The sequence below is a fragment of the Tamandua tetradactyla genome, chromosome 7 (genome assembly GCF_023851605.1).
Source record: "Tamandua tetradactyla isolate mTamTet1 chromosome 7, mTamTet1.pri, whole genome shotgun sequence".
Classification (NCBI taxonomy): Eukaryota; Metazoa; Chordata; class Mammalia; order Pilosa; family Myrmecophagidae; genus Tamandua; species Tamandua tetradactyla.
The window spans coordinates 68291344-68319066 of record NC_135333.1 but is presented as its reverse complement, the minus strand read 5'-3'; the positions used below and the strand labels follow the sequence as shown (position 1 = coordinate 68319066).

The 27723-nt window shown below is 45.5% G+C and overlaps 1 protein-coding gene across 1 annotated transcript in view; it reads left to right on the top strand.

The window, feature by feature from the left end:
• Window positions 1–27723, top strand: part of VWF (von Willebrand factor) — a 149630-nt gene that overhangs the window by 88482 nt on the left and 33425 nt on the right. Inside the window, exons 22-38 of the mRNA XM_077169776.1 lie at window positions 1118–1264; window positions 4268–4408; window positions 4627–4740; window positions 6229–6385; window positions 7041–7199; window positions 8150–8285; window positions 10256–11637; window positions 12819–12935; window positions 13026–13166; window positions 13435–13578; window positions 14473–14637; window positions 15512–15555; window positions 15861–16038; window positions 22933–23153; window positions 24362–24554; window positions 24734–25075; window positions 26774–26973. Of these exons, the coding sequence (XP_077025891.1) occupies window positions 1118–1264; window positions 4268–4408; window positions 4627–4740; window positions 6229–6385; window positions 7041–7199; window positions 8150–8285; window positions 10256–11637; window positions 12819–12935; window positions 13026–13166; window positions 13435–13578; window positions 14473–14637; window positions 15512–15555; window positions 15861–16038; window positions 22933–23153; window positions 24362–24554; window positions 24734–25075; window positions 26774–26973 (3981 nt within the window). The remainder of the gene's footprint in view (window positions 1–1117; window positions 1265–4267; window positions 4409–4626; window positions 4741–6228; window positions 6386–7040; window positions 7200–8149; window positions 8286–10255; window positions 11638–12818; window positions 12936–13025; window positions 13167–13434; window positions 13579–14472; window positions 14638–15511; window positions 15556–15860; window positions 16039–22932; window positions 23154–24361; window positions 24555–24733; window positions 25076–26773; window positions 26974–27723) is intronic.

Here is a 27723-nt window from a genome sequence, read left to right as displayed (position 1 = left end):
CTGATCCCGAGATTTTACCCTGAGATTCTGACTCAGTGGGTTTGGGGTGAGGCTCAGGAATCTACCTTCAGAGTGGCAGGGATCCTGAGGCTGGCGGGCCCTGGAAGGCACTTTTGGAAAATCTACTGGTCTGACCTTACACAGTGTCCAGGAGTAACTGCAGCTCAAACCTGTGCTGCATAGGTAGTTGTCTCCTCTTGTTCTTCGGCCACAGACGTGATACTAGGGGATGGAGGTGAATTTTCTGTATGGAAGGAAACTTTTTGCAAGTGTGATTTGATGACTGCAGGTCAGCAGCATCAACTTCATTTCAAAGGACATTATTTGGGACAGATGGTGGTGGGGACGTTGAATGTGGGCGTGCAGACATACAATCAATATGTTCACATGTGTGGTTAAATCTTCAAGTTGTAAATAATCTAGATGAGGATGTTTGCGAAAGGGTGACAGGTTCTCAGTATCAGCCTTGATTTTGCAAATTATGCATTCATCCAAGTAGGCTGAAACGGGCTTTGAGGGTTAGGCATTGGCAACGATATGGCCAACTCAAGGGCCCTGGCCAGGGTCCCTCCGGAAAATGGAAACACGCAATTCTTGACACTAGCATTGTGTGCCTCAATCTCCCCACTCTCCTTAGGCTCTGGCTTCTGAGCAGCATGATTCTGGGGTGCAGGAGGTGAAGGAGTGCAGGAAGCGTGAGAGTCTACTGCCTGTTTTTACAAAGGGATAGAGTTTTAAATCAACTACTAGAGGTGCTTAAAATTATTCCCACACTAAAAACCTATTTAGGGGACCTCAGGTGTTTAGAGCCCGAGTGTCAGAAAGAGCACTTTTAGTGCAGTGTTGGAGGATTGCCTGCTAGGTGGTTTTATTGTATTTTAATCTCCTAATTACGAGGTTGCTGCCACCTCTGTGATCGTCTCTGAGTCATGGAATTCCTGGAGGTGGTAGAAGAGATGGTCCTGGCCCTGAGTGGGCGGCTGACAAATGACAGGTGTATTGAGGGAAATCGAGGCCAGTGCTCACGGCTGGCGGAGGCGGACAGGGTGGGTGTGGGGCAGAGGGAGGGCCTGGAATCGTGCCTCCTCCTCCATTTTTCTGCCTGGCCTCCTTTCAGGTGAATGTGAAGAGGCCCCTGAAGGATGACTCTCACTTTGAGGTGGTGGAGTCTGGCCGCTATGTCATTCTGCTGCTGGGCAAAGCTCTCTCTGTGGTCTGGGACCACCGCCTGTTCGTGTCCGTGGTATTGAAGCAAACATACCAGGTCAGTGGCTTTTCTCAGCTTCCTCTTTGACTTGTCTTGGACCTTCTTCAGCTACCTAAGTCCAAGACAAGCCACTGCCCCTCCCGCTGTTTTGAAGGAAGGTGGTCATCAATCCAACCTCTTTCCCCGTAAAAGGAAGACCAGGGACTCTCACAGTTGGGAGTTAGCCTGGGCTGTTTTCCGAGGCTGCTGCAAATGGGAAAGATTGAGGGGGCACCACCCACAAACATCTCCTTGACTGGCCTTGCTAGCCATGCAGATTTTAAAAAATTATTTATTTTTTATTGATATATATTATATATTTCACATACCATGTAGTCATCCAATGTGTACAGTCTGTGGTTCAAAATATCATCATATTGCTGTGCATTTATCATCGCAATCGACTTTTTTTTTCTTTTTTGTGTAAGATAACATACATGCAAAAAAGCAATACATTTCGAAGAACATTGCAACAATTAGTTGTAGCACAGATTTCAGAGTTTGGTATGAGTTACAATTCCACAATTTTAGGTTTTTATTTCTAGCTGTTCTAAGGTCCTGGAGACTAATAGAAATATTAATATGTTTCAGCAATCATACTCATTTATTAAATTCTACCTTCTCTGTATAACTCCACCATCACCTTTGATCTTTCTCCCACTCTTCAGGCGTATTTGGGTTATGCCCATTCTAACTTTTCATGTTGGAAGGGTCTGTCAATAATATGGGGTAGAGGGATGGAACTAGTTGATGTTCTGGAGAGGCTGGGCCCTCTAGGTTTCAGGACTTAACTGGTCCAGGGACCCATCTGGAGGTTGTAGGTTTCTGGAAAGTTATCCTGGTGCATGGAGCCTTTGTAGAATCTTATATAATGCCCTAGGTATAGCCATGCTGTTTATATCCACAAAAGAAAGAAGTAAAAGATTAGCCTTTTCCTCAGATTTCTTAATTGAAGAGGCAAGCCCATCATGCAAACTATTATTATAAACACTGCAAAGTATTCCAGGGTGTTGACTTAGCACTGAGCCATGGGTCAGCAAACTTTTAGAGCTGTTTGTGAAACTGCTGATGACCTACTTCTGAGGAAGTTTATGCTGTTTGTCCAGGGGAAGTGAGATATAAGAGTACCTTAGTTTTCCAGGGCTGCTGTAACAGATACCACACTGATGAGCTTAAGCACAAGAATTTATTATCTCATGGTTTGGGGGCCTAGATGTCCAACATTGAGACATGGGCAGGGCTCGCTTTCCCCTGGAGTCTGTGGCCTTTTGCCAGTGCTCCTTTTCATGGCCGTCTCTCTCTTTCCTTGTGTCAGCTCCTCTGACTTCTGCAGACGTCTGGCTTCTACTGACTTCTGGCTTCTGACAGTGCCTAAATTTTCCTTGCTGAGAAGGCCCCTGGTTATTTGGATTAAGGCCCGCCCTGATTCAGTTTGGCCTCATCTAAGTAGGATATTAGAAGATGCTTTTCAGAAATGAGTCCACTCCTTAAGTAATACTAATATCCTCGAAGTTCTGTTTACAAATGGGTTCACACTTACAGGAATGCAGATAAGTCTTGAACAAGTCTTTCATGGGGGACAGGATTCCCCAACGAAGGGTCCAAACAGTTTGTTGGGACTTTAACTTTTTCTCTAACTGGTATGTGTGTGACATGTGGCTCTGCCTACTATGGTGGCTGATTTAGCCTTCATAGGAATGAGTTCCACAGCCATCTCTGATAGAACCATCTATTTACAGTTTGTATACAGCCATGAGGGATGCATTGCTTTTACTTCTCCATGAGGTAGCCTGTTCCATTTCTGGAAAGCATTTACAATTCATTCATTCATTCAACAAATAATTATTGAACTCCTATTATGTACCAGGAACTGTTCTATACAGTATAGGATCTAGCAGGGGAAAAATCAAACATGTTTTAACCTTTGTGGAGATATATTCGAATGGGGATATTGTTTTGCATAGATTGGTCTGGTAAGACCTGTCTAAAGAGGTAATACATGTGCAGAGTCTTTCAGGAAGTGAGAGAGGGAGCCATGTCAATGTCTTGGAGTAGAGAATTTAGGCAGATAGGGAGGCTTGTGTGTGCAAAGGCCCCAAGATGGATAGATGTTTGGAGTTGGAGCTTGGAGTTGGAGTTGGTTTTGGAGCAAGGAGGCCAGCGTGGAGTTGGAGCTTAGAATTGGAGTTGGTTTTGGAGTAAGGGGCTGGGGGTGAGTAGTAGGAAATGAGGGCAAAGAGGGTGCAGGGGCCATAAAAGGTCTTTGGCCTTTTGTCCAACTGGTAGAACATTCTTCCTACATGTCTCCCTCAAACTCACACCATGGTTCTAAGCCAAATTCTGCTTATTGTAGCAAAATAAAATAAACCACATCTCGTCATCTCAAGACACCTCCAAATGTTTTGTAAGAGTAGAACATCTTTTCTATTTTACGCCAAACATCTCTGATTCTTTCTATAGTTTTCATTTGATGGTTTTCACTCAGTAAACACTTGTTCAGGATTTGTTGCGTAACGCATACTATGACAGGAGAACCCAGAGATGAGCAAGATGTTATTTTATCAGCTTATTTCAGTCCTGGTGGCATAAATTTAAACAGCAGACTCCTGGTCAGTCTGCTCTGAACAGGCTGCAGCCCTCCAGGTAAGGCTTACCTGCCATAGTAAAGTGGGACCACCACATATCCTCCTAAATCCTCTGTGCTTACATTGATGTAACCTTGACCCAGAGTCCAGGCTGCCTTATTACCACCTCTGCCTGTGGCAATAGGAAAGTTGCCTCTCTTTGTGCATCATCTTAGTTTCCTAACTTTGCAATGGAGCCAGTGAGGAATCCCAGGAAGAGGACTTGGCAAGCCAAGGCAAGGCTTTGCTCATCACCTTGGTTCTACCAGTGAGTCTCCATCACTTTCCCCCATTCATCCCCCTTTTTCTTGGACCATCCCTGCCTCCTTTGCTGCCTGGAACTTCCTTCTCCCCATCGGAGAGTTTACAATATCCTCCTTTCAACTTGTCTATCAAGGAGAAAGTGTGTGGCCTGTGTGGCAATTTCGATGGTGTCCAGAACAATGACTTGACCAGCAGCAACCTCCAAGTGGAGGAAGACCCCTTGGACTTTGGGAATTCCTGGAAAGTGAGCCCACAGTGCGCGGATACCAGGAAGGTACGTCTGGGTCCTCTGTGTGGACTGGGCTGAGAAATATGCTTCTTGGATGTCCCACCATTGTCACTGGAGTGAGAGGGTGGGTGGTGGGTGGTTGAACAGTACGTGGTGGCAGGACCAGGGAAGGGGACCTCTCAGATCCTTCTGAGTTGACCAAACCCACTTTGGTGGTCTGACTGTTGGTTGGTCTCTCTCTGTCCTCTTGCCCTCCTTTCTAGGTGCCACTGGACTTCTCTCCTGCCACCTGCCACAACAACATCCTGAAGCAGACAATGGTGGATTCCTCCTGTAGGATCCTGACCAGTGACATTTTCCAGGGCTGCCACAAGCTGGTGAGAGCCTTGAGGGTGGCTGGAGAAAGACTAATGCCGAGGGCTGGCCCAGTGCTTGGACACTCAGAGCCCGAGCGTCCAATGTGGACATTAGACACCTTCAGAGTTTTTGAAATAGCCTGCATCAAAACACCTCTTTAGTCCCTTTTTTGGCTTTAACCTGGGAATAATAGGGGATAATCAACAATTTCAGAAGAAAGCAATCCCTGACAAATCATTTTCTTTTGGCACAATGTGTAGCTTTTCTTGTTGTCTACCAGTGCTTCTTTTTTGATTCAGTCTCAGGATTTGTGCCTCCATTGAATGATCTCATCTCCAACACTAGAGCTGGGGGTTGTTTTTTCCTCTTAACCCTGTATGTCTCCAGACCTAAGTACCACCCCTTCACAAAACCCTTTAGTCCCTAATTCTTCTCTCCCAGAAACTCTTTTCTGGTCTTACTGCCAGTAATTTTGAATCCTCATTTTTTATGTCTTTATCTCAAATGGTGATAAGGAATACTTCAAAGTTAAATGTGGTTCTCTCTATCTCTGTTAGTATGTTTAGCTGCACATGCATATATGGGTGTGTGTGTGTGTGTGTGTATATGCTCATGTGCACATACACACACAGCCATGTGCACACATGTGCTTCTGAGTAGCACCACCAATGTTGGGGTGACTGGTTGAATGCACGTATCTCAGTGTTCTTTGTCCCATGATTTTAATCCTCAAGGACTCCAGGAGATACTTAGGATTCCGTGTTTTGGTGGAAGCACTGGGCATTTAAGTTGGAAGAGGACAGACAACAAGAGAAGTCAGGGAGATTAGAACTTCTGGAATCTCATAGAAATAATGACCCACTTGATGTCTGAATTAATTTCTATCACAATTGCTCTGACATAGACTGGTGTGTTTAGTGGCACATTTGGGGGGCAGAGGAAGGTAGGAAGTGATTGCTAGAATTCCTTATGGATTGCAGATGGGCTGCCCTCCAACTACATTTGGGGTCAGAGTCTAGGAGTACCAGGTCCCTTCCTACTGTCCTGCTCACTAGCCCCATATTACCCTAGGGAGCCAACTTTAATGGGTCCTGACATGTTTCCTTATTCTCTCTGCTGCATCGAAGCAAAGAAAGAAAGTAACCAACACATGTGTGTTTGGGGGATTATGTAAAAACACCTAAAAACCCATGAGATTAGGAGTGGGTTGTAGGGATGACACATGACTGATAAGCAGACAGGTAGATGGAAGAGAATGTTTTGTTGAAAAGTTCTGCACATGATATTCTGCAAAGGGTTCACAAATTTGCTTTTTTCCACCTTTTAGAACCTAGGAATCTTGCCTTTTGAATTCATTTCCTTTTAAGGACTGTTGAACTACATTTCTCCTGATACCCTCATGTCCCCTTTTCCCTACTCTGATCATCGGAATGCTCTCACCCAGACTGAGAGCAAGAGCTCCTAAACCTTGACCCCAGGCCTTGTTCACCCTGAGGCTCCCTTTGCAGGTGGACCCTGAGCCATACCTGGATATCTGCATCTATGATACCTGCTCCTGTGAGTCCATTGGGGACTGTGCCTGCTTCTGTGATACCATCGCTACATATGCCCACGCGTGTGCCCAGCATGGCAAGGTCGTGACCTGGAGGACAAGCACACTGTGTCGTGAGTCCTGATGCCCCTTCAGAAGGGCGGCCACATTATGTCATGAGTCCTGATTGTCCTCCTGACCCTCTGATCTCCTTCCTTCACCCCTCATATATCTAGACTTTAAAATCTTATGGGGTGCAGGAGGACACCTTCATGGGGAAGAAGATAGAACTCTGGACTGGGGATGGATGGCGGAAATTGGAGTAAGGAGTTGGTATTATTATGTGAGGAGGAATACAGATGCAAGACCTTACAATATGGAGACTTTTCTTCTGGAGAAATGCTGGAAGAGGAAGAAGGAAAATTGATGAAGAGAAAGAGGAAGTCAATATAGGTCTTTAATTAGGCACAATGGTGTTGATCACTACCAGTAATCAACTCATACATTTATGTAGAACCTTCCTTCTTGGGTGTCAGCAGCTTATCTTTCTTATTTGCCCATGGAAAACCAATTCAGGACCACATAGTTCCTAGTTTAGGTTCTTTAAAAATTCAGGTGTTTCTAATATTTATAACTCTCAACTCCAGAAAAGTCCTGTAGCCTCCTAGTTCTCCAGCATGATCACAACCTTCCCTAGTGCCGTCACCACCACCAGACTCACAACTGCCTTATAGGGGCCAGGTTTCTTGAGTTGCTTTAATGCTCGTGTCTGTTTCTTTGGTCTAACAGCCCAGAACTGTGAGGAGAAGAATCTCAGAGAGAATGGGTATGAGTGCGAGTGGCGCTATAACAGCTGTGCTCCTGCCTGCCCTATCACCTGCCAGCACCCTGAGCCATTGGCCTGTCCAGTGCAGTGTGTGGAGGGCTGCCATGCACACTGCCCTCCGGGTGAGGCTTGGAGGAGGTGAAGGTGGAGACAGTGGAGGTGGAGGTGGAGGTGGAGGTGGTGGTGAGGGTGAGGGTGGAGGTGATGGTGGAGGTGACGGTGGTGGTGAGGGTGGAGGTGAGGGTGGAGGTGGTGGTGGTGGTGAGGGTGGAGGTGATGGTGGAGGTGATGGTGGAGGTGGTGGTGGAGGTGATGGTGGAGGTGATGGTGGAGGTGGAGGTGGAGGTGGTGGTGGTGGTGAGGGTGGAGGTGATGGTGGAGGTGATGGTGGAGGTGGAGGTAGAGACCTGGGTATAGCTCAGGCTGGAGGGATTGGGTTAGATTGTTATGAAAAGCATTTCCCTGCCTGCTTCATTTCAGCCTCCACCTAGTGGTGCCTCTCTCCAAGTCCATACCCCAGATTCCATTTCCCTGGACTTTTTCATCAAAGCCAGGGCAGCTATGATATTTGTCAAGTTTGAGCTTCTAGAAAATGATTTCATATGCCTGTTTATGGGTTTCTCATCTAAAGCAGCACTTCGTGATAGAACTTTCTGCTGTGATGGAAATATTCTAATGAAATTGTAACCAGTGTGATTAAGGAATTGAAGTTTCTGTTTTTGTCTAACTTAATTCAAACTGAAATAGTCAAGTGTGGCTAATGGCTACTGTATTGGCAAGTGCAGATCTAGAGTTACTGAATATATTCCTCTGAGGAGCGAAAAGACATTTGCAGATAAGATTTCATTTATCCCAAGGCTTGGGGAAAGTGAGGCAGGGTGGAGTTCATGACTCCCGGTTTTGTAGAGGGGCAAATTAAGGCAGAGAGAAGGAAGGAGGACCTCTCAGTAGTGAGGTGGCCACTGTGGGAGGCTGCAGAGCTGGCTTCTGGTACTGGCCCCTTATTTAGAGGTAGGCCTTCCTTCTAGGCAGGGTGGGCTCTTCTGCTCCTGATGAAAGGTTTGTTGTGCAGGGAAAATCCTGGACGAGCTTTTCCAGATCTGCATCGACCCCAAAGATTGCCCTGTGTGTGAGGCAGCAGGCCGACGCATACCCTCAGGAAAGAAAATCACCTTGAACCTCGATGACCCCAAGCTCTGCCAGATTTGGTAAAACAGACCCCTTGGTTGTTTGAAGTAAAGAGCTTTGCCGTATTCTCTGGGGGCCTGCCAAAGACTTAGATTTTGGGTAAAACTCCCTAGCTATGTAAATGAAGAGATTGAATTTTTGGTTTAGTTTCTAGAGTGTGCTTCTCTTTCTTTAAGGAAAGGTTAGATCTCTTTCTCCAAAAAATATTTCTTAGAAGTGTTTACGTTTTTCTGAATGAAGGCAGGATGTGGCCTCTTATTGCCATTTTAGTCCAAGGACAGACATCTATGCAAATCAGATATCTTTTTCACTGGAGATGGGAGTGCAGGAGGTAGGTGAGAAGGAGCCCCTGACCCTCAGTACAACATAGACTCTTTGGGGATCACAGCCAAAGTCACAGGGCATAGCTTTCATAATTAGAGGGAAAGGACTCCCTGCTGACACCTAGCTCTCTCTGGGGTTGCCCCTTGGAAAGCTGCCTTTGGGAAGGTGTGGAGTCCTCAGGGTGAGTGCTGAGCTTTCTCAAGTCCTGCCAATAAAAAGGGAATATTTATTAAAACGTTGATATGTTCAGCACCTTTGCCTGACACCAGTGGAGCCTCATGGGAATTTCAACTTGAGAACTAAAATTCACTGGGGAGGGGGCTTAGCCACAGCTGCCACAGTCAGATCCTGCTGCCCCGCCATCTGTACAAACAAGAGGAGCAAGGCCCAGGGGAGTTTTCTAGCAAACACAGGAAAGTATGTCACTCGCACTGTTAAATAAGGATTAAAGCAATAAATCGTGTGGATCACAAGGAAGTGGGAATTAACTCCCCAGTAACACCCTGCCTGCCTCCCTATGTTGAAACAGAGACTATAAGGGCTAAAGAATGGGGTGAGCCCAAGGTTGGGTTGGGGTTCTGGGAGAAAGACCTGAGCCCTGTGCCCACCTCCCCCCATGGCATGTGGGAGTGCAGCCACCAGGGACATGCTGGGCTTTGGGCAGGCTGGTATGCAGTGGGGACTCAGGCCACAGGGCAGTCTTCCTGGGGCACTGCTGCCTTTTCGGCTCTGTTGGGTGTGCTGAAGGCAAATTGCCTCTGAGGCCAAGGGCACAAAAGGAGTTGGTCCCAGCTTGTGTGGGACAATACCTCAATGTCACCTTTGGCCTAGGCTACCCTGCCACTTCCCAGGACACTGGCGAAGTGACCAGGAGAACCTGGGAGTGTTGAGATTTGTGTGTGGGGCAACTGCTCAGCCACAGACTTGTGATTTGTCCTGCCAAATCACAAGTCTCAGGGCCTCACTAGCACCTGGCAGATAGTAACTGCTCAACATGTTTGCCACAGGAATGAATGAATGAGTTCCTGTCTTTTCCTATGTCTAACATCTTGGCGACTCCTGTATACTCCTCCTAAGTACTAAATTTTGCCATAGAAAGCTAAGATTTTGAATCAGTATCCATCTTTCCCAAACAGTCTTTTCCTCTCTTCCTTGAGTTCCAACATATTAAACATGCTCCCAAATCCACATGGTTTAAACTGTCATAGTAAGTACTATGATGCATTTACCTTCAATGGAACATTTACAAATGTTGATGGTCAGCATCAACTTTTTAGAGTAATATTTATCCTTAGAGACACTTGCAAAAAAGCTTGAATAGTGATTAAATATCTTTGTGGCTAGAAACTTGGGTTAAAGAGAAATCAACTCTGAATGACTGCGTGGATGACCTGGGAGCAGCAGAGGTTCTTTCTCAGGTCCCGGAATGGATGGATAGAAACTTGGGTTTCTAGAGTCAGGGTGGGGAGTCTCTGCTGGGGGTGGAGTGGGGTTCGCTATCTGGAACAGATGTTGAAACATGGTATCTCGCTTGGGAGGAGAAGGATCCTTGGGGCCCAGGGGAACCAGGTGGTGGACCTGTGGGCATGCCTACACTGCTCCTGAATCGCCTGAGTGTCCGTCGGTCCTTCCTGACCCAGTTCGTTCTCCTCCCCTTCTGCCACAGTCACTGCGAAGGTGCTAACCTGACCTGTGAAGCCTGCCAGGGGTCCCCGGGGGGCCTGGTGCCGCCCCCGACCGAGGCCCCCGTCGGCCCCACCACCCCGTACGTGGAGGACACCCCCGAGCCGCCCCTGCACGACTTCCAGTGCAGCAAGCTGCTGGACCTGGCCTTCTTGCTGGACGGCTCCGACAAGCTGTCCGAGGCCGAGTTCGAAGTGCTGAAGGCCTTCGTGGTGGGCATGATGGAGCGCCTGCACATCTCCCAAAAGTGGGTGCGCGTGGCCCTGGTGGAGTACCATGACGGCTCTCACGCCTACCTCGAGCTCAAGAACCGCAAGCGGCCCTCCGAGCTGCGGCGCATCGCCAGCCAAGTGAAGTACGTGGGCAGCCAGGTGGCCTCCGCCAGCGAGGTCCTGAAGTACACGCTGTTCCAGGTCTTCGGCAAGGCCGACCGCCCCGAAGCCTCCCGCATCGCCGTACTCCTGACGGCCAGCCAGGAGTCCCCCCGGATGGCCCGGAACCTGGTCCACTACGTGCAGGGGCTGGCGAAAAAGAAGATCATCGTGATCCCCGTGGGCATCGGGCCCCATGTGAACCTCAGGCAGATCCGCCTCATCGAGAAGCAGGCCCGCGAGAACAAGGCCTTCGTGCTCGGCGGTGTGGACGAGCTGGAGGCGCGGAGGGACGAGATCATCAGCTACCTCTGCGGCCTGGCCCCCGAGCCGCCCGCTCCTTCTCGGCGGCCCCCCGCGGCACAGGTCACCGTGGGCTCGGAGCTCGTGGGGCCCTCGCCCCCGGGACCCCAGGGCCACACTGTGGTTCTCGATGTAGTGTTTCTCCTGGAAGGGTCAGACAGGATCGGCGAGGCCGACTTCAACAGGAGCAGGGAGTTCGTGGAGGAGGTGATACGGAGGATGGACGTGGGCCGGGACGGCGTCCACGTGGAAGTGCTGCAGTACGCCTACGTCGTGACGGTGGAGTACACGTTCGGCGAGAGGCAGTCCAAGAGCGACGTCCTGCAGCGGGTGGGGGAGATGCGGTACCGCGGCGGCAACAGGACCAACACCGGGCTGGCCCTGCAGTACCTCTCGGAGCACAGCTTCTCCGCCAGCCAGCACGACCGGGAGCAGGCACCCAACCTGGTCTACCTGGTCACCGGCGGCCCCGCCTCCGACGAGATCCGGCGCTTGCCGGGAGACGTGCAGGTGGTGCCCATTGGCGTGGGCCCTCAGGTCAGCGTGCAGGAGCTGGAGACCCTAAGCAGGCCTTACGCCCCCATCCTCATCCAGGACTTCCAGATGCTCCCGCGGGAGGCCCCTGACCTGGTGCTGCAGAGCTGCTGCTCTGGAGAGGGGCTCAGGATCCCCACGCTCTCCCCGTCTCCAGGTAAAGCTTGTGTCCTTGCATGCAGCTGCGAGGGCCTGGGGCGGCCTTGGGGTTAAAACCAAAGGTAATGCACTCTTAACATTTACACAATTCCAAGTGTATGGCGTGTAAAGTGAAGTCTTAGCCCACAGCCTCATCCCCACCCAATCATACTCCCTGCCTCAGAGGCACCCCCTGTTAAATTTGGTGACTACCAGCTCCCTTTTCATAATTGTAAGCAGCCAGCCCTCTTTGGAGTGAGGCCCCAGAGAGATATAGGATCAGGGAACCAGGCAACTGGGAACGGGCCAAGCCCTGAGACTCGAGCCAGTGTGAGTGCTTTAGTGCAAATCTCTCCTCTGCAGTGTGCTGGCTGTGCCATTTTGGGCAAGGCCTAGATCTCTCTGTACATCAGTTTCCTCATCTGTCCAATGGGGATAATAAGTGCACCTATTTAGAAAGTACTTAGAACAGTCACACAGTATGGCAACTGCTCACAAATCCTTGTTGCCACTGCTGTTATCGTCGCTTCCTGTGCCGATTCGGGTTTAGTCAGTCCTTAGTCCCCCTGCTTTCTATTTGTTATGTTTGAGGTCATCCAGAACAACTAACTTTCTTTTAATCTCTTGATTCTCACACTTGTTATCAGTGCCTTTTTAAAAAATCAGGGTTACAGTTTTATTTAAATTCTCGTGACATTTCTTCTGAGAAAGATAGTAGTGACTTGTCATATCAAATCTCAGCATGGTGTTTACGCTGTCCCCAGACATTAGAAGGAGCACCAGCCATTTATAAATAGAGCACCTTAAGCTCCCCCCCCCCCCCAGTTTTGCGAGAACACACTGTGCACCTCCCAGCGACGCCGCAGCTCCAGTATTTCACTGCATTCTGGAAAAGCTGCAGCCCCCGTCACTCAGCAAGCTGATGCTTCTTCCTTTCATTTACAGCGGTTTTAAACCACCTTTGGGTGGAGTTGGAGTCTGCTTTTCAGTGTCTCCAAACCTGGGGTACTCATGGACCCAGTAACTTCGATTCCCCCATCCCCTCTTCCCTGGCTCATGTTGCCATGGCACAGGACTAATGGCCCTCCCCAACCCCTTTGTGGTGTCCCGAGAGCCCATCCCATGTGGCGTCTGGCTGCTGGGAGCCTGCTGGCCGGTCCATGGGTAACACCTGTGTCACTTTCCTGGTCTGCTTTGCAGACTGCAGTCAGCCCCTGGATGTGGTCCTTCTCCTGGATGGCTCCTCTGGCTTTCCAGCCTCCTACTTTGAGGAAATGAAGAGCTTTGCCAAGGCTTTCATTTCAAGAGCTAATCTCGGTGAGTGATGCACCCAAAGGAGTAGGAAGAGGTTCTTTTTTGGGTTCCATCTGATTTGAAGCGCCATTGCCCTTTGCTCCCTCTTCCCAGGGCCTCATGGCACTCACGTGTCAGTGCTCCAGTACGGAAGCATCACCACCATCGATGTGCCGTGGACAGTGGCCCAGGAGCAGGCCTCTTTGATGAGCCTCGTGGATGTCATGCAGCAGGAAGGGGGCCCCAGCCTAATCGGTAATGAGGTGCCACAGGCAGGGAGGCTGGGTCCCTTCGCTCAGTCCTAATTCTGAATCCACGGTCCTAATTCTGCCCCCTGTAAAGTGAGGGGTAGGCTCCTTTCCGGCGCCTTCTCCAGACCTGAAATCGTGTTTCTCTGAGTCTCTGAAAGGTTTGGCTTTTGAACAACCTCAAGATCCTCTGTAAGGCAGGATGCTACTTGGCTGCAGAAACACCATTTCTTGCAGTCAGTGCTGGCTCAGTGTGGTCTGCTCTCCATTCCCAGGGGAAGCTTTGGGCTTTGCTGTACGGTACATCACTTCAGAACTGCATGGTGCCAGGCCTGGGGCCTCAAAGGCTGTGGTTGTGCTGGTCATGGATGTCTCCAAGGATTCGGTGGAAGCCTCGGCCACCGCTGCCAGAGCCAGCCGTGAGTGTCCCCAACACGATCTGGAAACACTCTAAGATGTGAAAGGATTGAAAGTGGATGGGGTTATCCTTAGATGCCCTGGCTGGTTTTCAGTGCTCGAAAACCACATGCAACCTGGTTTCAAACAGCAGAAATTGTCTGATCTGTGCTATTTGGAAACCAAACAGAAAGAAATGTGTTTACCCTTCACTTATCTGCATGCTGTGGACTGTAGCCTTTAATTTCTTCACACTTTTTCTGTATGCTGGGGCTGGTCACGCTGCTAGACCTTTCCTTTTTAAAGTGGTATCTTATGATTCTCACCAAAATGCCGTGTGTGAGGCAAGAGTGATTCCTTGTGGAGCCTGGTGGCTTGCATGTCTTCAGAGCCCTTTGCCAGCACTAGTCCAATGGGCTTGGGAGACAAGGAGGGTGAGACAGAGAATGCTCCTTTAGAAAAGAGAGGGATGCAGACAGGACCCAGTCTCGGTGCCCACGAGAGCATGTGCTGTGGCCATCAGTAGAATGTGAGCCAGGACAGGTGGTGTGATGCTGGTGGGGGATGGGTGAGTGGGGTGACAATGAATCCTCTCAAGGCCCCCTGGAGAACTGTTCAGCTGTTCAGAACACTGCTTAGGTGCTGACTCTTCTCTGAAGTCCTACTAAGCTTCTTCCTGAGAGTTATTTGCTCCCCTCTCGGTACTTGCTTGAAGTAGTACCTGGCATATAGCAGGAGCTCATTAAATTTGTTGAACAACTGCATATCTTCCTCACAAGGCTGCTGTGAGGAGAATGAGATGGTGTCAGCCTGTCAAATGCGAGTCTCTGCTGACTGGACATAGTTTCCAGCCTGGCCGCTTTGAACCTGCCTGATCAAAGCAGGTTGACACTCAGCCCCTCCTCTTCTGACTCTAGGAGTGACTGTGTTCCCCATTGGAGTTGGGGATCGTTACGATGAGGCCCAGCTGAGGGCCTTGGCGGGCCCAGAGTCCAGCTCCAACGTGGTGAAACTCCAGCGGATCGAAGACCTCCCCACCATGGTCACCCTGGGCAATTCCTTCCTCCACAAACTGTGCTCTGGTGAGTCTTGTAAGACCCTACTCCTCCTCCCCCACCTCCCCCAGATTCACTCCAGCCACCCCAGGGTGCCAGTGCACAGGACTTGGTCTGGGATAAAGATTCTTACTTAAAGCAGGACCTTTAAGTTTCTGCTCACAATAGGTTTCTACTGCAAGCTTCCAAGGGATCACAGCAAGCTTTCTGTGCATGGTCTTTCTTCCACCCTACTGTCTGCCCACAGTTGTTCAGCACCAAAGCTCATGCCTATTTGTGCAGAGGGACCTTGGACAGAAGCAGCAGAAGATAGGAGCAGGGAACTCGAACCACCTGAAGACCATGGTCTTCTTCCTTGTGCCCTCAGCATGGCTACAGAGGGTTTTAGATAACATCGAATCTAATACCGAAGTCCCATTGTTTAAATTCACTTAAGATTAAGGACTATTTTTTTTTAACCATGCGTGATTCTTTTTTTTGCCTGATTACATATATTTTTGAATGCAATTAGCTTCAATTCAAAACAAATGACAGAGCTATTGCTATAGCTATTGCATGCTAGATGACAGCTCCCTTGGCAGTAAACTTCAAGTAAATCTCTTTCAAGTTTTCAAGAACTAGCTTCATTCCAGGGAGGCATGATTCTACATATGGCAGGGGAAAAGGAGACCATGACTGTGGAAATGCTCTGTAAACTGCAGTTGTTGCCATGTTATCATGGTCCTCCTCCTCATCAGTAGCCACAAAGCAACCTCTTAGCCTGATGCACCTTGTCCTCACTGTTGCACCCACTCAGATTCTTCTCGGAGTTAACTTGACTTCAGATAGGCCAAGCAGACATTGAAAATGGTTTAGAATTTCTGGGTGATGGGTGGTAAGGTCCTATTTGTGTCTGTTTCAGGTTTCATTAGAGTTTGCATGGATGAGGATGGGAATGAGAAGAGGGTAAGTTCCTTTCCACTGACTTGGAAAGAAATACTGTGATGTAAGTTCGGGGTCTTGTCCCCTCTGGTTAATTTTTCCTCCTTTGGTCTTGCACCAGTTCTGTCTCCTATCACTATATCCTGCTTTTGGGACCATCTGTAAGTCTTGGCTCTGCATCATGTCTCCCATGTCAAGCCTTCTTGCCATGTAGACCTACGTCCCAGTCTAGTCTCTGTGTCCTCAGAGGGCATCAGTTACCTGGTAGATGGATTTAGAGTTGGAGTCCCTCTTCCTATTGCCTGACTGTAGTTCTTTCTTCTGAGCAGCCTGGGGATGTCTGGACCTTGCCAGATCAGTGCCACACAGTGACATGCCTGCCAGATGGCCAGACCTTGCTGAAGAGTCATCGGGTCAACTGTGACCGGGGGCCAAAGCCTTCATGCCCCAACAGCCAGTCCCCCATTAGAGTGGAAGAGACCTGTGGCTGCCGCTGGACATGCCCCTGTGAGTTTTCTGCTTCATCAGCCTGGGCAATGTTATAGGGGCAATGCCTTTAGCTTGGCTTTGCAAGAAGGTAGACCAGAAGCCTACCAGCCCAGAGGCACACTTTCCCTCCTCACCACAAGCATGGTGTTACCCTCCACCCATGTTCCCTCCTTTCAGAACTCCCTGGATGCATTTTCATCCAGTCTGAGGAAACAGTGTTTACATCCTCTGCCTTTGGAAAGCAATTCCTCAGATTATGTATAATCAGAAGGAAGAATCACTTTTCTGAGGTCAGTTCTCAGCTTGGCTGGTGGCAGGTCAACCTTGGGAAATTTATGAGTTTGGATATAGTACTGGAATTACACAGTGAGAAAGGTATCTCCTGAAAGCTCTCCATTTACATGCGCGACTGTATGGGGGCTGGGTGTGGGGGTGGCCTGGTTTGAGGGGAGGACATATTCAACCCCTCCATCTCATGTAAGCCTATGGAGAGCATTCACCCATAGACATGGATTAGCCCTCTTTCTCATGACTGGGAGAAATCCCTATGCCCCAGTGAGAGATGATAATCATTATGTTGAACAGGCACAATTTCTGGGATGTAATCAAAACTATTCTGTATTCCATTTTCTCTTTAAAATGCATTTAGTGAGACAAAGGATTTCCCCCTGAGCTAGACGAAAATTCTAGCAAATCTCAATATTTCTGCTTATTTAAAAACAATTCTAAGGTCGCTTTAATTATAAAGTTTCAATTTGCCAACTAACAATCTTACCCCTGGGTAATAATCAAAACTTTGAACTTGATTTAGAGTTAAAACTTCTCCCTCCCCAGCTTTGGCTACATCTTCTCTGAGGAAGGGCTGTGGTGGACTTCTCTCCAAGCTCGTCATCTCTTTCTCTTACACAGAGTTACACACACACACACGCACGCACACGCATACCACATTTTATCATTTATATTATTTATTGAGAAAGTATCCCTCAATTCTTATTTTCTTGAGTGCTTTTATCAAGAATGGTTATGGAATTTTGCTTTTTCAGCATCTTTGGAGATAATTACATCATTTTCCCCTTAGTTACATTAATATGGTATATTATTTGAAAGATTTTTTTAATATTGACGCATCCTTATGTTTCTCAAGTCAATCCCATTTGGTTATGATGTATTATTTCCTTAATGTGCTTTTGGATTCCATTTTGTAATATTTTATTTAGAACATTGACTTGATATTCATAAGTGATACTGGTCTGTAGATTTTTTTTACTGTCTTTCTCTGGTTTAGGTATCAATACTATAATTTGCTTCACAAAAAGCTTTAGAAAGTTTCCTCTCATTTTCAATACTCTGGGACAATTTATTGAGTGTTGGGCTCTCAAGTCATTGAAGGTTTAGTAAAATTTTCTTGTAAATCATTTGAGTCTGTTTGTATGTGTGTGTATATGGGAAGTAGTTTCTTGATTACTTTCTCTGATTCTTCTATTGATCTTGATCTGCTAAGGCTTCGGTCTCTAATGATATCAATTTTGGTAATCCCTATTTTCCTAAAAAGTGATCCATTTCATCTAGATTTTCAAATGTATTGCACAGAGGTCTACAAAGTAGTCTTTCATAATAGTTTAAGAAATTATCTTTTTAATAGTCATTTTCTTTTGTCATTTATTTTTACATATTTGTACTTTCTCAATTTTTTCTTGATCAGGTTAGCTCCTGATTTGTCTTTGTGAATTTTTTTAAAAATTAGAATTTCTACTGCTAATAATTTGTATTTGCAGTCCAATAATTTTGACTACTTTCTTTCTCTATATCATTCATTTATGCTTTTATGTTTATTATTTTACTTTTATTCCTTCCTCCCTTCATTGAATTTTCTTTTTGGTTACTATTTTTTGTGCTTTTCTTATTTTTTAGACCTGGGAACTTTTTCGTTTATTTTTATTCTATAATTTTTATTACTAGACATGTTTAGTGTTACAAATTTTCCCATGGTTACTTCTTTAAATTTATCTCAATGAGTATGATATGTAATATTTTCATTATCATTGTTTCAGAAATTCTATAATTTTAGTTTGGTTTTCCCCATATACTCTAGAGTTATGCAATAGAAGATTTAAAAATTTCCAAGTGTAAAGGACATTTTGCTTTTTTTTTTTTTTTACATTCTTAGAAGAAAACAAACTTTTATTGGCATATAATGCATTTTTTATATCCTCTTGGATTTGCCATTTTAAAAAGGATTTAACTATATTCATAATCTTTTTGCTTTTAATTTTGTTTTTATTTTAGAATAATTTCTATTTTCTTGCTTAATCAGAGTATTGTTAATAATAGTCCATTCTTCCATACTTTATGGAAGTTACTGTTATTTTCTTTGTGACTTAATGCATGATCAGCTTTTTTTGGTGAAGGTATAATTCCTGTTATCAGGATGGAAGGATATATATTCATAACAAGTACCTTTTTCATTTATTGTTTAGATCTTCCATAGCCTTACTTAATTTTTGTCCACTTGATCTTTCTTGTCCTGAGATTGGTGTGGAATAGTCTCCCATTGTCAGATTGTCTGTTGATATCTCTTTGCATCTCCAGTGGTTTTTGCTTCATGATGGTGGCTGCAGTTCATTGCTACACAGCTATTTATGTTTTGTCTTTATTGTGAATTCTGACCTTCAGAGATGCTCTTTTTAGTCTTTCTTAAGCCTCTTTGGCTTGGATTCTATTTTATCTGGTATTGGAATCCCTATCCTTTCTTGCTTATTACCTGATATCCTTTCTTCATCCCTTTATTTTAGCCCTTCTGACTTTTACATTTGTTCCTTGTATACTACATACAGTTGGATATTTCTTTTGAGTCAAATTGAAAATGCTGTGATTATATTTTTCTTACTCTGTCATAATATTTTATCATTATGTATGCACTATTTTGTTCATTTTTTTCTCTGTCACGTACGTTCTTTGGCTTTCTATTTTTAAATGAAAAAAAATTTTTTTTTTATTTAGGAGGTTTATATTTTTGTTCCAATTGCTACCCAGTACTTATACCTTCATTTAATGCCCTTACTCCTTTGTTTTCTTATTTGATTGTTTATTTTCAGTTTTGTCGGTTTTTTAATTGGCATCCTGTAACTTCTACCTATTGCCTTTACAACCATCAATGAGCTTATTCTACTTTTCTTTTTCCCTTTCCCTCTCCTCCCATTTTTAATTTGCATTAGTTCTAGTTTGTCATGGTAGATAACATTTGTACATTGGTCTTACACTCTTCCTTTGTTTTAGTGTTAGATCTGTAAATACATATATGAAAATGTTCACCTTCCGTGGTTTTGATGACAATTCCCATTTATCTCTTAGTTGGAGAAAGCTTGTCCTAATAGTTTCTAGAAAGGCACATGGGTACAGAATTCCCCATGTTATTGTATATTTAAAATAATTTTCTATAGCCTCAATGCTGTAAGGATATCTTGGCTGGAAATAAAATTATTGGTTCATGCTTTCTTTCATTGAGTTTCTGGAAAATGCTGTCGCATTGCTGCCTTGCTTTGTATCTTTTTTTTTTCTTTCTAATCCACATGGGCAGGCACCAGGAATCGAACCTGGGTATTCCAGCATGGCAGGCGAAACTCTGCCTGCTGAGCCACCATGACCCACCCTGTATGTTGTTTTGAGAATTCTGATAGCAATCCAGTTCTTTGGTCCTTGTTAATTCTTTGATCTGTTTTCCTGGAAAAGTTTTTCTTTATCTTTGAAGTTTAATAGTTTTACTATAATATGTCTCAGAGTTGATTGTACGGGGTTAATTTGTCCAGACATGTGGCATGTACCTTCTGCATTTGAGTCTTGATTTCCAGAAACTTCTCTTGGATTATAGTTTTAAATATTAGGTTCTATTCCATTATTTTGTTTTTCTTCTTCAGGGACTCCAACTTTTTTTTTTCCTTCTCTTACATTTTCATCACTTACTCTCTTCCCTTTTCCTTCTTTCATTCACTAATTTTCATTGTCTTAGTTGTTTTCTTGCTCTTCTTCAGTGTTCCTTAATTAGAATTTTACTTCACTTTGTTCTCCATTGAGCCCTTTAATTTAGTGTCCATTTTTGAGATGATTTTACTTTTTTCTTCCCTTTTTTCCCTGAGTTCACTCAACTCTATTTTTGTTTTTTCCTGTGTTTTGTACGCTTCTTAGTTTTTGAAGTTCTGATTCAACATGGTTTTCATTTTCACAGATGTTTTTGGATATATTTAACTTATTTTACCATGCTGCCTTACGCATTTCTTCTGTATCATGGTTGTTTTTGAGGTGGCATTTCCTTTAGCTGAAAAATGTTGGTTCTCATTCTCTGATTTTTTTAAAAGTAACTTTGTATAGACTTGGCTTAGTTTTCTACTGTTAATTTTGTGGTTTTGGAATTTTATAGGATTTCTAGTTCAGTGATGTTGTCTTCTGTCAGTGTAGCAAAGTCCTTTCTTTCGTATTTTTTTTGTTTCTATTTTTTTGGTGTGCCCATATCTCCTCTAATTTTTTAAAGATTCTGTTTCTGTTTTTGGTGCCCAAAGATTTTTCCCCATTTCTTTTTTCTGTCACCTCCTAATTGCCAAATTTTATATTTCCATTCCTTTTTGCTCTTTTCTCTCCCAGAAGCTCTGCCTTTCAGAGACTCTCATTGCACATTGTATTATTTTAAGTCCCTGCTGTGTGATCTAACCGATACTTTAGAAGTATTTTTACGGTTAGGATGAATGCCTCTTTGTGGTTTGCTACTATTTCTCTTCTTTAGCTCTTTCTTACATTTTCTCTGATTATCCTTGCTGATGATAAAGATGAGAGCATGAAAGATTGTTTCCTGGGATTTGGTGTGTTTTTTCCTATATTTATTTATTTACAATTACTTTAAAGTTTGAACAATCTTTGCCTCCTGTTATGCCAAAGGCACAGTTTTTGTGTAGTTTGATTTGCTCTTCTTATCTTTGTGTATTGTTCTGGTGGGAGATATGGGGAGATGTGGACTTGGGCAGTTGCTTTTGTCTTTGGCTACCTGTATGTCTTTTTGAAAATTTTCCTTTTGGTCTAACAATTCACTTTGATAACTGGTATCCACCACATTTTGACACTTTAGACAAAGGTTTTAACTAAATGCTCTCACAAATATTTCTTTTGCGATTCATAAAAGAATGACTAGGAAGATGTTGACGAAAAGGAGTCTTATGAAACAGAACAGTTTCAGACATGAACTATTTTTCTTTTATATAATGATTTTTAATTGGTTTGGACTGTTATTTTTCCATGTGCTATACAATGGACTATGCTAATACAAATGGTTCATGAACACTGATCAATAAATTGGAGTATAATGGGATTGGTTTGGGGGAAGCAATTTGGTTCAATGTTCTGGAGATGGAGGGACCTCAAGTTCTATTATTCTTACAACACGGACGTCTTCTTGTTACTAAAAACTGTTGGATTTCCTTTGGTATTGGCTTGTTCATAAGATGTAATAGGTCTATTTATTGAACATGCACCACGTGTCTCTCTGTGCACTGTTAGGCATTTTATCTATATTGCAACTAATTCTCACAATAATCCTGAAAGGTAGATATTATAATCGCATAGGCAGAAGAGATAGGAAAGGATTGCAGAAATTAGGCAATTTGTCCAAGGTCACAGTGAAAACAAGTGGATTTTCTGGACTTAAAATGCTCATTCCACTGTAACAGTTTAACTTACAGTGGAGAGAGACATTCTCATTAACTTGCCCAATGTGAGCTAAAACCTTGTCTTTGCCTGATGACATCACATTCTCATGGCGGTGGGGTCTGGGCTTCACAGTTGGAGGGTGTGGGGGCAGTTGCAGCAAGGTTGGCAGCAGGTGCTCAGCACTGTCACTTGGAAATGATTGACGGCTCAGGGACTTAGGGAGGTTTGAGTGGAGGCTTCTGGAGAGACGGCTCAGCAGAGCTGTCATTTGTCAGTAGATGTGCTGCCTTGACGATCAGGATATATAGGCCAGCTGTTCAGGTAAATGTGCCCCCAGAACTGGGCTTTGGACGGTGGGAGAAGGAGCATTCCCATGACCTTGCTGTGCCACTGAATCATCCTCGCAGTTCCTGGGCATATCACTACTGTAGAAGTGGTCATGGTTTTTCCGGAAAGCACATCTCCAACTTAGTTTATGTCCAAGATTTGCTTTTTTCAAATGGTTTATGGCAGTGGTGCCTTCCAAGAGGGGATTTTTTTACTGACTGATCTTACATAAAGGCAAGATGATTAGCATTTGCAAATGGTGCTTTAATGGGAACCTCGAGAATTCTCACATTATATGAATGAATGAGTGGCAAGTGAGGGTGCACTGAGACCCAACCGTTTGTTTTGGCTCTGGGAATATTTCTCTTATGCTGCCTCTTAAGGAATTAAGTCAACATGACCACTTGTACCGTTAATCACTTGGCAACTGAAAGGACACATGTGTCTTTAGATGAACTTTCTTTACTATGAGTTCATGAGCTCATGGCTTGCTTAGCCCCTTGTGATTTCAACGAGTCATACCACCCCTGGAATTAGCTGTGTTTACTGGGGCCAAGACATCCCAGTAGAGTAGATACTCATTTTGCACATTAAAATTTTTTGGAAGTACGGTTCTATAATTTGCCACACGTTCATTTAATACTTATCCTTCTAAACCTTCTCCAGGAAAATATTTAATAGCCAAGTATGACCTATCTATGTTGCTCTACCTCTCAGGGACTCAGTTTCCTAATCTGTAAAATGAAGAAATTGGACCATGCATCCTCAAAGGGCCTATGTGGCTGTCAGCTCTATTGACCTGTATGTAACTTGGCGACACCTGCTCCTTTGCTAATTGCAGGCACGGGGGAGCCTGCATAGTGGCACATGCATCCTTTCTTCTCCCTGTTCTAGGTCTGTGCATGGGCAGCTCTACCCGGCACATTGTGACCTTCGACGGGCAGAATTTCAAGCTGACTGGCAGCTGTTCCTACGTCCTGTTTCAAAACAAGGAGCAGGACCTGGAGGTGATTCTCCACAATGACGCCTGCAGCCCTGGGGCAAGGCAGAGTTGTATGAAGTCCATTGAGGTGAAGCATGGCGGCCTCTCGGTTGAGCTCCACAGCGACATGGAGGTGAGAGGCGCTTGAGTGGTGAAACCTCTGGGAAGATACATGGACCTGGTGGGAGTTGGGTTTAGCTGCTCCAGTTCAGGACCTAGTCTTCTGCCTAACCAGCCACCTTATCAGGAGGGCTTCTCTGTCCATCCCCTTTGTCTTGACATGATTTCAGATTTGTTCTGGGTTGAGATATGGAGGAGAGGATCAATTTTAGTAGCATCAGGTTGTGAATTTAGAGCTAGTTTCTGGCTCTGGAAGAAAATTGGGGTTGGACACCTGTTTACCCATCAGGCACTGTCAGCCCAGTAGCTAGGGTCTGTGAGCTTTTCAAGGACTTTTGAAAATATTTAGGGCTTGAACAAAATTTATGGATCTAAAATTTAAAAAGAAACCTGTAAAACAGATATAAAAGGCTGCATTTATATCTGTATATGTATATAGACAATAAATAAAATATATTTATATTTAAATATAATAAATAAATATGTATATTATAAAAATATAATATATTTAAATATAAAAATCAATGCATAGAAAGGCTACATTATACCAGCCTCATCACCTATTCAATTTAGAAATCATAAATATGTCATTACATTTGAAAACAACTTGTACAATTAGATTTTCTTAGTTTGCAAGAATTCCTGAATTATGCACTACGATTGCCAAAAGACATAGCTAGTTATATATTAAATGAGTAAATCATAGCTCTCGAGTTTAGTCAAAATGATAAAAACCTCTTCACAATTTTTTACAGTGAAAATGACGTTCATTGTGGGCAGTGAGTACATTTGAATATGTCTGATATGATGTGTGGTGGGGTCTCCAAGGTAAGAGCTTCTAGTGAACAACAGAAGTCTTCAGTTAGTTCTGTGAGTCACTCTTGGAGACACTGCCCTGGTAACGTGGTGCAATAGCAGCTTTCCCAGCCTGTCTTGAAGGTCATGATGAGAGCACATGGATGCAAGGTTCTCTTTGACACATGGGCCTTCAGTTCCAGGTGCACGGCCCTCTGTGTGGTATCGTAACCATCTACTCTCCTGTCAAGCTCTGCGAAGCTCCTTTCTGACATGAGAGCTGCTGACAAATGTCAGGGTTTGCAGATAACGCTAGCACTGAGTGTGATAAAGGGGCAGGGACTTTGCATCACTTCAGTGAGAAACAAGTTCTAGCATTCCTCACTGCACTGACCCACTGATGAGCTCATTTTCTTCTTTGGACAGGTGACGGTGGATGGGAGACTGGTCTCTGTCCCTTACCTGGGCGGGGACATGGAAGTTTATGTGTATGGTGCCATCATGTATGAGATCAGATTCAGCCATCTCGGCCACCTCTTTACCTTCACCCCACAAAGCAATGAGTTCCAGCTGCAGCTCAGTCCCAAGACCTTTGCTTCCAAGATGTACGGTCTCTGTGGTAAGAACATTTTTTCCCACTTGCCCATTTGGCATTTATGAACCACTTGCTGAGTGTCGGGACTCTTGAATGCTTACATCCAAGGATCTGGAAGTGAGGTTCGCAGTCCATGGTGGGGATAGGGAAGAGCCAGGCCCAGCACCCAGGACTGACCCCCTTGCCTCTCCTGGTCTCTCTAGGGATCTGTGATGAGAATGGGGCCAACGACTTTGTGCTGAGGGATGGTACGACCACCTCGGACCTGAGCATGTTTGTCCGGGAATGGACGGTACAGCAGCCAGGGCAGGTGTGCCGGCCCATGCCCGAGGAGCAGTGCCCCTCCTCCAGCACTTCCCACTGCCAGGTCCTCCTCTCGGCCCTGTTTGCCGAGTGCCACGAGGTCCTTGCTCCGGCCACCTTTTACGCCATCTGCCAGCAGGACAGTTGCCACCAGGAGCAAGTGTGTGAAGCGATTGCCTCTTACGCCCACCTCTGCCGGACCAACGGGGTCTGCGTGGACTGGAGGACAGCTGATTTCTGCCGTGAGTCCCCAGATGTGCCATTCAAAGCCCTGGGCTCACCTTGTATTTTCCTATTACCTAGGATTCCAGTTAGGGTCAAATGAGGTGGTAGTTTGAATGCAAACTTTCTATGTAAATCAAAGCATGTCCTTTCAAGTATTTTTGAGATTTAGGTGAATGGGATTTTAATATATTAGTGATGTACAGGCGTCAGCAAAGTACAGTATGACCGGCAATTGTTGAATTTGGAATTCCATCAAGCTTAGCAAAGGTTCACGGAGTGGGCCAGGCCTGAGCAGGATTTGAAAGTGTGAATGGAATTTTGCCTTTTTGATACCAAGGAACTTCTTAGTTACAAATTTCACAGGCTTGTGAGTATAAAGCTCCCCCCCCCCCCCCACATCAAGGCCAGATTTCTTACTCATACTTTGCATTTATTTAACATTTAATAGGTTGGCAATACCAAAATGAATCAGAAATGGATCCTGTCCTGAAGGGGTGCAGGAAAGGAAAGAACCTGAAATTCAACAGCCCCAATTATCAAATATATTCCCTGACCTTGTGTGTGTGTGAGAAATCGGTACATACAAGCATCTTGGAGTCTCAGAGTTTATCACCAAAGAGTTTATCACTCAGAGTTTATCCACCTAGGGCTGGAGCTCCTGGGCAGCCTGGTCCCGGCTCAGCTGGTGATTGGCTGCCCTTGCAGCCTTTCTGGACCTCAGTTTCCGCAGCTTAGAATGAGATGGCTGGACCCTACAACTGCCTAGATTCCTTTGAGCTCTGATGTTCTAAGTCCTTGTGCCTTCTCTCAATCTCATGCTTGCAGATTGCAGGCAAAAATCAACTTCTAAGATAATGAAGGCACCTTCACTACTGGGTAATTTGCTTGCGGACCTTCTGGCTGTTTATTATGCATGTAATATAGAAAACTCTTGGAGCTCCAAGTCCTTTAAAACCGTCTCCACCTCCTGCCATGGCATCTTGAGAATGTGAGGAGGGGTTAAGCAGAGACAGACCCAAAGACCTAAGCACCTTCTAGCTTGTCTCCCAAGGCACCCATTCATAGCTGTGGAATCTTATTTAATTCTGAGACGCTTTTTAAGCATCACATACACGTGTGTTCAACAGGCAGGTCCTCACCCTCCTAAGACCACGCAGGCACGTGTAATCAGTCAGGAGATTAGATTTGGCTGCAAGTAATGGAGAAGTAAACATCTGTGTCACATAGCTGAACAGAGGGTGGTGGCTCTAGCTTGTTCTGGACCTCAGACTGGAATCTAGGTTTTTTGCTTTGTTCTCCTTAGGTGTGGCCTTAACCCTCAGGCGGATAAGATGGAGTGCTAGCTTTTACGTCCATGATCCCAGTAGCAGGAGGGACAAGGGAAAAGGGGCAAAGGGCATGCACAGATGTCTTTAAAAAAATGATTCCCTGAAACTGCCATAGGACACTCCACTCCCACTTCCAGTTTGTTGGCCAGACCTTAGTCACACGGCCATGCTTAGTTGTAAGAGAGGTTGGGTAGCCTTTATTATGGGTGGTTGTGTGCTCAGCTCAAAGTTCTATTTCTCTGGAAGACCAGGGGAATGAAAATAGTTGGACAGCTAGCCATCGGTACCCTCGCACGTTTGTCGGATTATCCGCTGCCTCATCCACTGCGCCTTCGTTTGCCTCTGGCTGATGCAGGTCATTGAGCGGGCCGCCTTCTCTGTCCGCAGCTATGTCGTGCCCCCACTCCATGGTGTACAACCACTGTGAACATGGCTGCCCCCGGCACTGTGAGGGCAACATGAGCTCCTGTGGGAACCATGCCGCGGAAGGTTGCTTCTGTCCCTCGCACCAAGTCCTGCTGGAAGGCAGCTGTGTCCCCGAGGAGGCCTGCACCCAGTGCGTGAGCGAGGCCGGCGTCTGGCACCAGGTAGGAGCCCTGGCCTCACACCAGCCCCAGGGGTAGCTTCCCCTGGGTCAGCTGGTGAAGTGTTAGCAGGGATCAGCCTCTCAGTTTGCTGGGCTGCTATGACAAATACCACACAGCGGGTTGACGTAATGACTGGAATTTATTGGCTGAGTTTGGGGGTTAGAAGAAGTCCAAAATCAAGATCTTGGCAAGCCTTGCCTGCTCCTGGAGTCTGCAGGGCTCTCATGCTTGCTGCCAACAGTGCTTAGGGTGCCTTGGCTTTTATTTCTGTCTCCTGCCACAAACTGATGTCCTTTCTCTTTATGGGCGCCTCTGTTTTATCTCTGTCCTCCAGCTTCTTGCCCCTCTCGTGTTTCTCTTATGCTGGCTTCTGGTTTCTTTCCTTGATAAGGCCTCCAGCAATGTGGGTTCAGTTGGCCACAACTTAACTAGAACTCACATCTGCAGAAGGTCCTATTAACACATGAGTCCACACTGACAGGCACGAGGATTAAGAACATGCCTTTGCTGGGGTATGTAGCTTGGTCTGCCCCACGACCCCTTCATCTTGGGCAGCCAGGCGTGGCTCTTTGCGGGGCTTGTAGAGGGACAGGAAAGTGGCATTGCTTGGAGGTGTTCTTGGTTCAAATCTTGGGTCTCTGATATATTAGCTGTGTAATCAAACACTTGTGTTACTACATTATAATGACTCTTATTTTCATTATTATATTAAATATAATGCTATAGGAACCTGGGTGGGGATGGAAAAAG